Raw genomic sequence first — 15,197 nt, forward strand, 5'->3', positions numbered from 1 at the left:
CTGAGTGGATACTGGTAATATAGAAAGACTGAATTTGTTAGATTTAAATTTAAAAAAGGTCTTTTTTTTAATCTTTGAAAAAATATCTCAGAGCTAAAGTTGCTAAGTGTGGGGAATCTTGTTTCATGTTATAACAAAAGCCAAGGTCAAGTGAGATAGTAACAGAATCTCTCATTGAAAGACAGGATACTTTCAGCTTTAACGTGAGCCTTTTGAAGTAAATATCCAATGTACCTGTTCATCTAAAATGTTAAGTTCTTGATTAAATGATTTTAAAATACTTCTGATGACAATTAAAGATGAACTTCATCTAAAATAATTGTTTTATTTGGGTCAAACTAAACCTTAGATCAAAACCCTATCTTTCTGTTTTGACATGTCCTGATCCAAACTGTTTGGGCTTAAAGTCAGTAATAATAACCAGCTCAATGCTTTAGTTGTTGTAGGTAGCATTGCAAAATTGTCCACAAGCAATCAGTCAAAATACCCATGCTGTGAGATGTATCACATTAGAGAGATAAACAAAGAGATGAGTTTAAAAGTCACTTTTTTTTCAAAAGCGAACATTAATTTGGATGTTAATATTTTTCAGTAGAGTATGTAGATGCACTCAACTCAATGTCCATAGATCTAACAACTGATTTCAGCTGACAATCCACTGGTGGTTAGCTATAGATTTACAGTCTGAATATGACTGAGCTACCCAGACCGTATATTCGTGTACTTAGGAGTGGAAGGATTTAGCTCATGACAGAGAAACTCACTCAAGTGATTTGGAGCCCATTACTGAGCCAGAGGAGATGGGCTGTCATCTGTGCCACGGCTGGGCTCCGAAAGGACGAGACGGATGAGTTTTTCCAGGTGAGCTGAACAGAGGTCTTCCCAGGGGACCACTTGGACCGGGGCCATGCCTCTCTGTCTGCATCATGGGCAGACTCATCCCACAACCTGGCTCTTCAGAATGCAGAATTAAAAATAAAGGGGGACAGGGGAAGGGGAGGGTTTAGACGGCCTCAAAGGAAACTGCATATGCATTGAAGCCTTGTTCTTTTTTACCAGGTTCATTCCAGTAAAATGTACAATCATCTGAGAATAAGATGACATTGTGCCTGAGAGAGTTCCAAATTAGCGCTGTGCTTTTCTTCTTTTATGTGTTGTAAGAGCTGGAGCAGGTCAGGTGCTCAGTATCCTGCCTAAAACAGTGGATGCCTGAGGACAGTCATAGGAACAAGACATCCCAAGCAGAATGTCAAGAGTTTGGCTTCCAGCAAGCCTGGTACTTAACAGCCCTCAGTGGATTTTTCCCTCATGAATTTACCTAATCACTTCTTAAATCCCGTTTCATGCAGTACCATGAGAACTATAATCTAATTTTGGTCACTAAGACATGTAATATGAAAACAATAGGAGGCCCAGGAAAGAATGAAATCATTTTGTCAACAGATATTAAAAAGGCAGGCAATGACTGGAGTACAACGATGAAGAAAATTGCTAAAACCACTTATTACAAAATAACCCAGTATTTCCTGCTTTGAAACAAAATCTATCATTTAGACTACTTCACAGTTTTGAAAAAAAAAAAAAAAAAAAAAACACGATAATAGTTTTTCTAGGCTTGCAATATGGATAGTTCTCTCATCAGTGCCATGGCATGCGGACTTTAAATGCAGCCTTTTCAACTGCTTATGCTGTTTACTGGTTATCCTATTATACTGGTTATTATCTACTATCTTTTTCGATATACACACACACACACACACATACATTGCAACTTTTGTACATTATCACTATTCCAATCTCTTGCAAAAAAATGAGAAGTATTTTAAAGTTCTATACACACAGGTCTGCTGCTGTCATCTCCCAAAACTGATATAGAAAAAAAAAATACACACACCTCATCCTTTCTGTTCTTTCTTATTTAAAAATGGCTGAAATAGTCTGTTTAATAAATCCTTACCTAGTAAAATTGTTTGGAAAAATCAAATTACACATTGGGCCTAAGTTTTGTCTATCCTGCATCCTTTTTAATAGTTCACAGTTATGCAACGAGTACATGGGTGAATGTATTTAACATTATTTTTACAAAGCTTAAGTAACCAAGGTGTAAATTTGTCAGACTGAACATTATTTTCTATTTATTTAGACTTTCATAAATTGTAAACAGCACCTAGCAAACTGAAGTTGAAACATAATTAGCTCTTAGAGGACCTTTTTTTGAATGGCATGAAGAATCACATTTTTTCTCCTCTACCTGACAAATTAATAATTCTTTTCCATCCTTACCTATTTTAGCCTTATTCTGTTTTAAATGTTTGACATGGATCCTCACGGTATCCACGTTAATATATTTGCTGCTATTTCCCTTTTTGTTTTCATTCTCACTGAAAATACACAAGCACACCTGCCTCTGCTTTATAATTTGCCATTAAGAATAATGAAAACATTCCTCTGACAGGGGAAAGATGATTACTCAGCTGAACACTGCAGAGGCTTTTAAACTGTCATGAGGTCCACAAAATGTTCTACATTTCCTGTTCTGCTGGTTTAACGGAAGAATATGTTCTGACATCTGCAACATGACTTCTTTTTTTTTTTTTTCTTTTTTTAAACTGGAGTTCTTCCTGACCCAACACCAAGGCTGTTATTGGCTTTCAGAATATATTATTCCATATATGAAAAGCTATTTAGATACAAATCCACAACCTTTCCATTTTTACCACTTATGCCTGTCCTAGACATGGTAAAGACCCGTAACAGAGCACTTCAAATTTTGTGCTAATGGCCTCTCTGGTATTTCTATAGAAACGCTCTGTTAAACACTCAGGCATTTCAACTTTCGATCACAAGACCTATAAAAAATTCATACTCTGAATCTCGAATTTCAAACTGTGGCTCTGCATCATTAACACCTTCCAATTGTCCTGTCCCACACACTTAATGAAGGAGAATAGGGAAGATGGGGTTTATTTTCCTGGCATTTGATTTTCTTCTTCTCTTCTTCTTTTTTTTTTTTTTTTTAAGTAGTTTTGGCTTTTTTTTAAAAAAAAAAGTAGGGAGCAGCTTGAATATTCTGTTAAAATATAATATTATATAGTAGTATCATGTTTAAGCTAGATGATTAACTAAAAAATAGGTTTAAAAAACAGCATTAAGTTACTTTTATCTTAAAAGAAATTATAGAACTTCTGCTTCAACACTGAAAGAAAACACTTTCTTTCACACATGGAAGCACCTGGAAAAACAACATGCAAATGTCAGTAGTGTCAGAAACTCTAGCAAGTTATAGCTTTGATTTGACCTTTAAATGAGTTTGCTGGAGCAGGCCAACGCACTTTCTTGAAGTATGTTTATCCTTTCAAGTTAAAATATGATTATTTCATATGCCACCTCTGTAAAACAAAATAGAATATACTGGGTCGTCTGTCTCTCAAAATGCTTAAAACTAATAGTCTGAAGAGTCCCAAACACATGTTTTTCCCACTCCCAAGAGCCTTACCCTAAATGCTATGTATGTTTTTTTCTTTCTGTCCCTCTTGCTCAATGATTTTTAAAGCAATTTTTATAAATGTCCATTCTTTCTGTAAAAGCAAGTCTTCAGTGGATGCTGCTGGCCTGTCTCCTGTGCAGGATATATCTGCTGCCCTCCTTGGAAGGAGCCCGTGAGCTCCCTCCCACCATCACGAAGCCAATGAAGTCATTTTTGTTTCTTTTGCTCATATTCCCTTACTTTTTTTAATACTTCACTTACTCAAAAGATGTATTTTAAACAGTAGCAGGTATTTGAGTAACAGCACAGCTTCTTAAAATGTTAACCTATGTAATATGTTCAAAATCTGCTAAAAACATCTCTAGTCAACAGGAAACAGAAAAGAGGCTTTGATGAAACCATGGAGCTTCCAACAGTTGTCAAGTCTTGCCTTGAACCTGCTCCATGACAATTTTAGTGAAAAAAAAAAAAGAATCTACCTAATTTAGTTTCCAAGAAACTAAATCAACCTCCACGGGGTTGCAGTCCCTGTGGAGACACAGGCCACCTCCTGCACGACTGCGACAGAAGACACTCTTGAGCTCGCTCTTAAGGTCCATGTATTTTTATTAAATGTAGATCTATATTTGGCAGTGGCCGAACAGGTGCGTACGGGCCATGGAGCGGGCACGGCGGGAGGCGCCCGCGGGCACCGACAGGGACAGGGACCGGGAGCAGGACCGGAAACAGAACCGGGACCGGGACGGTAACCGGGACCGCGGCGGGACCCCAACCACGAGCCCGGGCGCCCGCCCCGCCCCTCCGCGCAGGCGCCGCGCCGCCCCGCCCCGCTATGACGCTCACGCTGGGCGCCGTGACGCTCGCGGCGGAGGTTCCACGTCTCGGCCAATGGAGAGCGGGCGGAGGCGAAGGCAGCGCGGCGGTTGGTTGGGCCGCGCCACCGCCCCGCCCCCGCCGCCGCCGCGGAGAGGGCGGGCGGGGACCCGGATGAGGCGGCGGCGGCGGCGCGCGCTGGGAGCGGCGCGGGGGGCCGCGGCCGTTAACGGTTGGGGGCGCAGCCGTTAAACCGCCGCCGCCGCGGGGCAGCGCTCGCCCTCAGCTGCGGCCCCCGGCGAGGCGGCGTGGCAAGGATGCTGCTGGTCTATGTGATCCTGCTTTCGGCGCTCGCCGGCTCCTTCCTCACGCTCCTGCTCCAGCTCCTGCTGCTCTACAGGAAGAAGCCGGAGCCGCCCGGCGCGGCCCGAGCTGCCGGCGGCCTCGTCTACTCACGCGTCGCCTCCGACTGCAGCCTCCGGAACTACTTGCAGGGGCCCGAGGCGGCGGGCGGCCCGGCGCCCTCGGAGCCGGCCCCGGCTGCGGCCACCCCGGCGGAGCCCGGCGCCAAACCGCAGGAGCCCCCTGCGGCTCCGTCGTCCCAGGAGGAGACCTGCCACTTCCTCAATGCCATCTTTCTCTTCCTCTTCAGGGAGCTCAGGGACACGGCCCTGGTCAGGAACTGGGTCACCAAGAAGATCAAGGTGGAGTTCGAGGAGCTGCTGCAGACCAAGATGACAGGGAAGATGCTGGAGGGGCTCAGCCTCCGGGACGTCTCTCTGGGCAATGTCCTGCCCGTCTTCAAAACAGTCAAGCTCATTCGGCCTGTGGTCTGCAATGAAGAAGGCTGCCCCGAGGAGCTGGGCTTCGAGGTTGACCTGGAGTACAACGGGGGCTTCCACTTGGCCATCGATGCTGACCTGGTCTTCGGCAAGTCAGCCTACCTCTTCGTCAAGATCTCACGGGTGATGGGCAAGCTGAAGCTGGTCTTCACACGCCTGCCCTTCACGCACTGGTCCTTCTCTTTTATGGATGACCCGGTGATAGTCTTTGAGGTGAAGTCCCAGTTTGAAGGGAGGCCCATGCCCCAGCTCACTTCCATCATTGTGAACCAGTTCAAGAAAGTCATTAAGCGCAAACACACCTTACCCAATTATAAAATCAGGTAAGAGGCGTTGCCCTCTCAGTGTTGTTTTGGGAGGAATGTAGGAAATTTTCTGTCATATTCTTAAGAGACAAAAGGCATGTACCTAGTAGATAAAAAGAGATTTCTACTGGTATATTTACAGGCATGTAATGGAAGTATTTGTGTATTACTTATCTGCTATCTGCTTCTCATATCAGGTATTACTTCCCTGAAAGTAAGTGTGGCTTTCCATTTATGTTAGGTGAAGAAACTGATGCACAGAGGAGTTGAGTGCCTTAAGTTACATATACCGTATACCTGGTGGAAATAGTAGATATTAAAAATTTCAGGAGCCTGTCAGGTGTCTAGCAGTAGGAGCATAGAAAAGGAAGGAGTGTGGTGCTGTGGGGCAGCACGTGGGTGTGGGGTATCATTCTCTGAAACACAGCCACTGATAAGAATAAGCCACAAGTTTTGTCTAAGGTAGCTCATCTACAAAAGCTTTGCTTCTGTTAGTTAGTGTGAGGAAGGAATGAACACTCTTTCTAGAAAGAATTTTTGAATCTCATGATAGATGTTGTCTTCTGCCTTTCCTGTCTGATAAGTTTTTTTCAATAACTTCAGGAAAATCTAAAAGTTGACAAGAACTGTATTGCCATTGTCGTAAATTTCTGGAGCTTCTTTTCTCTCTCTCTCTCTCTCTCTCTCCCTCTTTTTTTTTTTTTTTTTTTTTTTCTCTTCAGTAAACAACTTTTATAATCATATGGACTTCAGTATAAATTGCACTGTATGTATTGCATTCAATGCAGAACTCGGTGATAAATCTCTATCTGAAGTAGCAAATGGTATCATCTTTATGTGATTCTATCCTGATTTCCTCTCACTGTATTTCCTTGTTTTTCTTTCTTGTGTTTTGCTACTCTTAAGGTACCTTGTTCCTTTTCTTTCTTGTTCATTGTTTGTAGTTTGTATTAGTTCAGTAAGGATTTCTTTTTTGTTTACCACATTTTTTTGCAATAAGTCTTCTCCCTAAGCTTCCCCAGAGATGAGTAACTGAAGATGCTGATTTGGATTGTGAAGTGTAATTTGCTTTGCAATAACATGATTATTAAAGCCTTTTCAGCCTGTTCTTCAGCAATCTAATTTGTATGAGATTGCCTGAAAGTGGATGTGAAAAGTATCCAAGATTTGGAAAGGCTGAAATGGGCAGTTAGTAGCAGTGCGGTGGTTGCTGCAGATTTTGAGGTTCTGAATTGCCCTCCAGAAGGCTCTGGACGGCAGGGACGCTGTCAGAAGGGAATTTGCTTCTGTTCTTTCACTCTTTCCCAAAAAGTATGAAACTAGAAGCTGAGTAAAAGAGCATAAAGGATGGGCTGGTGTAGCACCATAATAATGTCAGAATGAATGTCTTTAGTACATCTAAAAGGAGCGAGTAGGGCAAATATTGTTTACACTCCCAAGTTCAGCGTGCCAGTGTTAGCAGTGCTGACATCCTCTTCCCCTTAAGGCAGAGGAGGAAGATGTCATCAGTTTTCCTTGGGGAGATGGTCCTGGGCAGTAGGACAGAGACAATGGATGTTCCATATATTTCTCCACCTTTTTCACCAAAAAGAACAAGTTAGGCAGGTGTGAGCCATGAGCATATTAAAGAGATTTAGAGACAAGAAGCCAGAAGGAAGTTAAAAATGCAAGAAGTGTTTGGGGCAGAAATGAGTAGGAGATATTAAGAACAGCATAAGAAGTATAAACTGGAGTTAACTTTATTTTTAGTAAGTTCTCTAAGCTTTGAGGAGTTGAGAATTTGGGAATGCTTGGAAGAAATTGTAGCATCTTAGCTGTTTTTTATGCTAGATAGTAGGCTTATTGTTCAGCATGGCAGGTGTCTGAAGTTGTCCAACCTTGTATATGTTACTTTTTAAACCTTAAGTTTTATACTACTTTCTGAGAATGTAATTTTGACCTCACTGTATTGGTACAGAGGAGGCAGGAGGCTAAGCTTAATACACATTAGTGAAATTATTCTGAGGAAGGAGGGTTGGGTCATGAGTGGCCTAACTGTTCCGAACTCTGCCTTTAACACTTCGTATATATATATATATAGTATAGGAAATAGAGCCTTACATAAATGAGAAACATAAGTCTAAATTTTTATCACCCCTGAATCTTCTAGCTCTCCAGAGCTGCCCAAGAATTTGTGGAGCACAGACTGAAAATAAATGTTCTAGACCGGTCTGCCTCAAATGAATTTTTATAAATTATTGCACAGTGAAGCATCATTACAGACAGGTAATAATAACACACACATGTGTTAGAGCAGAGTTGGGAATTGAGGCAGAGTGATTTACACAGTGTGGAGAACTGATTTGGAAAATTCAACTCCCGCTTAAGGAGCACAACTTATTTTAAGAGTGCATTGGCTTGGGATTTTGATATTCTAAGGCCATACTTGTACATTCTTTAGCAAGGAACGTACAGGAAGAAGTTGGGCAAGTTTCACAATCTCCTGGTAACCTTTGTACCTTACATGAAATTTAAGTTTCCTATGCACAGTGAATGAGCTTATCTTCTCCCCATTTTATTATGTCCTGTGTTTGTTTAAGTATATAAGTGTTTGCTTCCTTGTGTAGTTCAAGACTCTTCTGAGGTCTCCCTGCACTTGTTCAAGTAACTTTGTAAATAACCCTCTGAATAGCAGTAATTACTATCTTGGAAACAAAAGCATTTGCAATACAAAGAGTTCCCCTTTGACCTTGCTCAAAAGAGGTCTTTTTTATCCTGCTAGTTTCCAGATTGAAGTCCACAAAAAAAGTTTTATCTTGTTTCAAGTTGCCAAGTATAATTAAAAATATGCAATTTTCTTTCTTTTGTATTTAGGTAACTTAGAGGGTTACTGCTTGATAATGAATGGCAAAAGAGAACAGTTAGTAGTAGTGAGTAATCCTCATCATTCTATAACTAAGTTTTTGTAAAACAGGACATTTCTCTCCCCCTTTTTTATTTGTAAAATACTGCATAAAAAATCAGCCATGTGTTGTGTCTTCATGCAGGTACTGTCTGTCTCTGCAAACAAGTAATTACACACATGCTCTTGCGTTTTTCCCAGACATGAACAAAATTATATGCAACAAAGCTGTAATTAGCAAGACCATATATCATCATCTTTTTGTAATTCATTGCTAAGAGTGACTTTGTGCAACTTGCAGAACTGTAGCTTGAAAGTGGAAGAAGACACCCTGTATTCTTGATGTACTGCAAGTGTCTGAGGGGAGGCAATGTAGAAAAGTGCATTTTAAAATTAGTCTAGTGTATTATGCCCAGGTTTCTCCATGCAAACAGTCATCTAATAATGGAAAGAAAGGGTGTGCTTTGTTACTGTCTAAATAAATTAGTAGTTTGTGTTTTAGTATAACAACATATTTATTATGTAATAACTTTTAAAAGTAAATTTAATTTTAAAACTTTTAATTAAAAGTAATAACTTTTTAAAGCTCTTGAAGAAAAGCACTTATATCTGACAAAACATCTATTTAGATGCAATTGCCAGTCAGTGGAAGAGCAACTATTTTTTATAGTAGGAATTGCTAAGTACATGGAAGAGAAGTTGTTGCTGAAATAGAATGAATCTAAGTTAAATATTAGTTATTATTGATTCAGGATTAATTTGTCTTCACCTGTGTTTTAAAATTGGCTGTGTCATCACTTTTTAGTAACTAGTTAATGCTTCTCGTTACTTCTGCTACTGTGTCTGTGTGTCCCGGGAACTGGCGCTCTTTGGAACCAGCCTGGATGAGCCTTGCGCATTCATGCAAACTGGTCTGATCCTGGATTTTTCACGTAGGTTTCTTTTACTAGATCGTGGTGGTAGATACTACTTAGCAGCAGGCAGCAGAGTTTGTTTAGTTGTTTGAATCCAACCTAAGTTTTTTTTCCTTGTATGATCTCAAAACAGTTTTTCAAAATTACTATCACAGACTTTTTCATATTGGCTATAACTTTCTGTATCTTGGCCTTGTAATGGCAGGATAAAATAGTTAACAGTTACTGGCATTGTCAGGTGCTTGGTGTTTAAGGGAACCAAACAAGGACTATTTTAGGTGTGTACCCTACTTGTCTGTGTTGTCACAGGTGTCAAGATTCACCCGTGCTCTCTAGTGAACGAACCTTGTTCACTGACCTAATACTTAGCAACTTACTGGTGACAACCTTTTTTTTTTTTCTGTCTTTTTTTTTTCCTATCACTTCAAGTATGTGAATATAATGATTAAGCGAGGTTTTCTAGTACTGATGTGGTGTATATTCCTAACAGCTGCAGTTCTGTTGTTTTGAGTTGGTTCTCATTTTTCTTTGTGTAGGTTTCAGAGAGTCAGCTTTGTTTTCTTGTGCTTTCTAAACAATCAGAATATGCTTTGCCATAATGAAGACACAAAGCCCTTCCTGTGCATGTAAATGGAGGTGGGAGGAGTATTTGCAGGCTGATCTTCCTCCAAAATGTCATTACTCTGTTATTTCTCCAGCAATTATGTTAAAAATCTGAAGGCAGCTGTGGGGTGGTTTTTTTTTTTTTTTTTTTTTTTTTTGATTTTGCTATCTCACAAGTTCATCCATTTAGATTCTAAGCAGATTAGGTATTGCCTAAGCAGTGACTTCCGCTTTTTAGGGGTACTTAGTTTCTCAGTATGTTACAATAAATAAGCAATAGATCTGGATGTGTATTAGCATCTTTGAGAGAGCATATTTTTACTTTAATGCATTTTATTACAGACAGGAATACTTTTCTTAATTTTCTATAGACCCCATCTCACTAGGGATTACTGGATGACCTCTTGAGGCCCTTTCTGACATGCATCATCACACGAACGGATCATTTGCAGTGTTGTTAGTTATGTTAACCAGCTTAATGCTTAATTTTGAAGCTAAGGCTGTAATGAAGTTTACTGGGAAAATGACGATGTGAGCAAAGCTATTAGGCAAGCCTATTTTAAATTACTGCTATAGAATGCATTCTGAGAGTTGCATAGCAATTTCTTCCTTATGGCAGAACCTAAGCCAAGAAATAACATAAGTAGCTATTGATTTGAAGTGTTTCCTATAATAATAATGACTTCATAAGGTAGAAGGTCTTGTAAAGAGTATCAATTTTGTAAAAATATATATTATTCATAAGAAGCTAAGATTATGGGCGTTTGTGACTTCAAAAATCAGGTCTGGGAAACCTAATGTTGCTACAGCTTCTGCAAAGGAAGTGGGTATGGAGATTATATATATATATATATATATATATATATATATATATATATATATAGATTGGATTGTTTCTGGATTCAACATCAGCTTCTTGCTAGTTAATCTGTAAGACATACCTATTTGAATATTTACTTGTTGCTGTTAGAAGGTATTAAAATTTTAAAAAGGCCACATTTTCTCATGTCTTTACCTACTGTAGGTGTAAAACTTGTGGTATGTGGAAAGAGAAATGGAATTTGAGTCTTTTTCTGCTCTGAGAAAACCGATGGTAAAGAAACATTGATACTTGCATGGTACTTCAAATTGTTCCAGAGTTAATGTCCTGAGTGGTATTGGTACAGAGATTTCTGTTACTGGCAAAGCAGTGATAACTAGAATCACTAGATCTGTCTGTTGGAAGATTATCTTCATAACTAACTTGTCTGTGCATTATATTCATAAAGGATTTTGCTAAATGGATCTGTAAAAAACTTGACATACAGAAAATAAAACCAAACCCAGAAACTTTTTTTGAGGATTCTGCTTGCACAGAAGGGAACATTTTTACTCTATTTTGGGATCTTTCTGCCTCAGATACTGCTCTTCATTGTGTCTAGGGGGTCACTAAATATAGACGTCTTCAGATTAAATGCAGGTCTGTTTTATGTAGATATTAGTTCCTAAAACTATTGGTTCTGGAAGGTTTTGAAACCTTGTATCCCTTTTTTCCCCACCTCCAAAATATTATGGTCTTTTGTGCTGGAAGGGTCTGTTTCCATAAGGAAGCCGAGTTGAAACATTTTTTTACTATTAAGTCGCATTTCTTAAATACTGACTACTTGTTGGACACTTCCTAGTAGACACTTGTGCTCTTTAGGGTAAAAGAGAAAGTCTTTTCCTATGACTAGGTCAAAAAAATGTGTTTTTATTTATTTATTTTATTTTATTTTACTTTCAAGGTTGAGGAAGTAATATAGGACTCATTTAAGTAAAGATAGTGACAAAGCTAGGTGACCAGAGGTATAATTGAGAACAAAACATCTTAAAATAAAAGCCTAATTTTGGTGATTATTCTGTTTGATGCAGCTGGTGATCCAATAAGGTTTAATGTTAATTGGCCTGACGGGAAAATAAAACCTCAAACATCTTTTACTTGAAACCGGGTATAAAGGATTCTTTGTGCAGTTACAATGAGAAGAAAATTACCTCTTTAGTTTAAATCCTTTCCCATTTTTGATTTAAAAATACTTACTTTTAGTCCTACGGTGACAATGTGGGCTGTGAGTGAGGGCTCTGAAAAAATATCATAAAATTTATTTCCTGCTTCCTAACGTTCTGCATGTGCTGGCAGAGACCTTGGTTTTTTGTTTTCCTTAGCTCTGATCTCAAATGCTTACAGTTTGGTGAGAGCAAATACTTTGCAGAGGTCAGAAAAATGGCTTCTCTGTATAATTTGCATGTCTTTCGCTACTGTTTAATAAAAATTACTACTATTTTGCATTTCTATGTTTTGGAAAGGTGACTTAATTCAAAGTAAATACAGGACTCGGGATTTACTTTCTTTGCGTAACTGCAGGTATCTAACAAATATCTGGGTTGGGATCCGAGCCCACCTTTACAGCTGGAGATAAATAGATACTTTCAAGCACTGAAGTTTGACTGTTCTGAATTGCCTGTCTAAGCTGCTTAATGATCTTTAGTCTCTGTGAGAAGGTGGTGGGACTCTAATATTCCCTGCCTGTCGCATAAAACTGAACATTAGTTTTCTGATGAAAGCCTTGAGAGTTTCAGAGTAGAGGCACAGTTTTGTTTGTTTGTTTTTAGTGGGTAGCTCTTATACTGCAGGTTTTTTTTTTTTTTTTAACACGTAGTAACACATAAGATAATCTTATGTTTTTATATGTGTATATATAAAATACATATTTCAGCTCCTTTGGTAATGACTTCTGGTGTTGAAGCAGCCTGGGTGAGGAGAAGGGTTTGAGTAGTTGGTGAGACACCAGTGTGGAGATCAAATCAATGGGAATCTTGGTCTCAGACTGCCAGTTTGAGTCTTGTAGTTAGTCCTTCCTTGCTGCTGGGTTACTGTGGTGAGCTACTTATTCTACGTTCCTGCAGAAATCTTATGAATTTGCCTGATATAAGTCTGTGTTTACAGCTGACATTCACACTTGCTTGATTTAAAACTATGGAGAGAAAATATTAGCTACCTGTATGGTACAAAAACCTTTGCAAGATGACTTCCAACTGTGCCTTTGTCAAGAAGAAAACAATGATCCGGTACTATAATTGATAGATGGGAGCAATTACCTTATTGTGCAAGCTTCATACAAATATAAAAAAATTATACAGAGAGAACACTGTTAACACAGCATTCCTTCATGTTTTTGTTATGAGCATTCTCATGAAAACACCAATTTTGGAGGAAATATATAGAAATATTATCAGCTTTTATACTAATACTGGGATCTGCTTTTATAATGTCACAGGATTATGTTTTGTTTACCAGTGTCACTGAAATGAGGAAACTAATTAGATACTATAAGTATCTAATATCACATATATAACATGTTTTAAAAGATGATAAAACTTCAGTTATATTGTCAAAAATACTGAGGTATTTTAAATGCAAGGCATGCAAGGCATTGTGTAGGAAGAACTAAAAGAGCTTTTAACGTAAGTGTCACTTGGATAGTAAATGGCTTAAAGCATTATTCCTGTTTGCCTGTCCTAAAATAGGAAAAGTAGGAACTGAAGACCATGATCTTGTGGCAACATTGCGGAAGACTTCAGAGAATTGCAGAAATCACTGCAATAATTGATCTGGCTTGGCTAATGATTCTGAAGTAGCTGAACAGTGGAAGTGGAGTATAGCTCTGGAAACGTCATAAGAGTGTGTTTTTCAGAGTAAATCTGCATACTTGCTTAAAAATAAATGTTATGGCAATATTATAGAATAAACAAAAAATGAAAGCATATAATGCTGCCAAGTGCAGCCTGGCAGAGTACAAGCGGAGGTGGCATGAGAACAGCACTGTTAGTCAGCAGTATTGATTTTAAAACAATGCTATAGAAACTCATACTTCCCTGTCTTTCTGAAAGGAACAAAAATTAGAAAAAATACCTAAATTCGTTGTGTTTATCATTAAGATTATGGTTGATTATCATGGTAACTTGAGCAGCTGCTGCTTTTAAATGTAATCACAAGTCACAACTGTGCAACTTGCCCCCAGTGACCTTGCAGCACTTGGGAAGTGCAGGAAGTTCTTCCTGTTAATGAATTTTTCACTCCTTCCCTGTGTTTGGTTGTCAGCAGGGGTGCCCTGCACCCAGCTCACACTGAGTTTCTGCATTATTTAGTCCTGTATACTTACAGCACAGGCTCCTTAAAATGCCTTGCTTCACAAATGGTGACAGCTTTGCTTGGGGACAGTTGGCAGGAAAGCTTTGTGTGTTCCCCCTTCTTAACTCTCCCCACCATTGCAGCCTGGGTGGCTGGGGTACCTGTGAGGCAGATCTTCCATTGCTGCTATTTGCAATGTGATATTTTAAGGTGATCCATCACATAGCTTTGAAAAATGCTAGACCCAGTCTGGAGGGTAGGCTCAAACATTTTGGAAAGCTTCAGGAGTGTGAATTGCATCTTCTTCTGTGTCTGCAAAAGTGACCAGATAAATATAAATTGGAGAGAGACTTCTGTAGTGTGTACATTTTTTTAAAACTAGGTGGTGTGAGGTGTAAACCTGTGAAATCTATAACATCTGGAGTTCAGATCAGATTAAAAAATGTTTTTCCCTTTTGGTTTAGCACTGCCTGAGAGACTTTGTGCAGGAGTGACAGATATTGTTTTTCTAGATTCTGCAAAAGCTGCATGAGAAGTTACTATTAATTTCCCCGTAGATGTAGTCCAGTGTTTAGAGCAGAGGATAAAACCTTTCCACCTCTGTGGAGGAGTCATGAACTAAACTTAGTACATCTCTCTCACCAGGATTACTTTGTGATACAATTCTCACAGAGATTGAAACCTTCTTATGGAGGAAAATATTATTGAAGTAGACAAATGCAGCTCTTTCACAGGAACAGACAGCTGTTTGTGGTTTTGCTATTTTTCTGAAGAGTAATACACTGAATGTATCCTGCTGCCAGTATGGAAGGATACCTTTTTTTACGTATGTTTACTGTATGAATAAATTGTTTTAAATATACTGCTGCATTTTGCTAGCAACGTGTATAAAACTTATCTAACTGTCTGAAGATAGATGATTTTTTCCACATAATGTTTTTGAATGCCTAAAAAAAGAATCTCTGCCTTTTTTTTTTTTTAGCTGTCTTGATTAAAAAGGAACTGATAGTAGACTGAGACCTTAAGCGTATGAGCATGCCGCATGTCTGTAGGAGAAAATCGCATAACACAGGGAGTGCTAAAATTGATTAGGATGTTACCATTAAACTTCCTAGAAAATACACCCACTCTCTCATTGTAATGTGGTTAGGCTATTTGTAAACTGAATTACTTTTACTGGTGTGGGTAAAGCTAGGACTAGTTGA

General features: G+C 39.1%; 1 protein-coding gene across 1 annotated transcript in view; it reads left to right on the top strand.

The window, feature by feature from the left end:
• Window positions 1–4,591: 4,591 nt before the first annotated feature.
• PDZD8 (PDZ domain containing 8) overlaps window positions 4,592–15,197 on the top strand; it is a 49,561-nt gene continuing 38,955 nt past the window's right edge. Inside the window, exon 1 of the mRNA XM_010226032.2 lies at window positions 4,592–5,465. Coding sequence (XP_010224334.2) covers window positions 4,618–5,465 — 848 coding nt within the window. The 5' untranslated portion in view covers window positions 4,592–4,617. The remainder of the gene's footprint in view (window positions 5,466–15,197) is intronic.

The sequence above is a fragment of the Tinamus guttatus genome, unplaced genomic scaffold (genome assembly GCF_059628265.1).
Source record: "Tinamus guttatus ecotype Peru unplaced genomic scaffold, ASM5962826v1 Tinamus_guttatus_pri_ptg000079l, whole genome shotgun sequence".
Lineage (NCBI taxonomy): Eukaryota > Metazoa > Chordata > Aves > Tinamiformes > Tinamidae > Tinamus > Tinamus guttatus.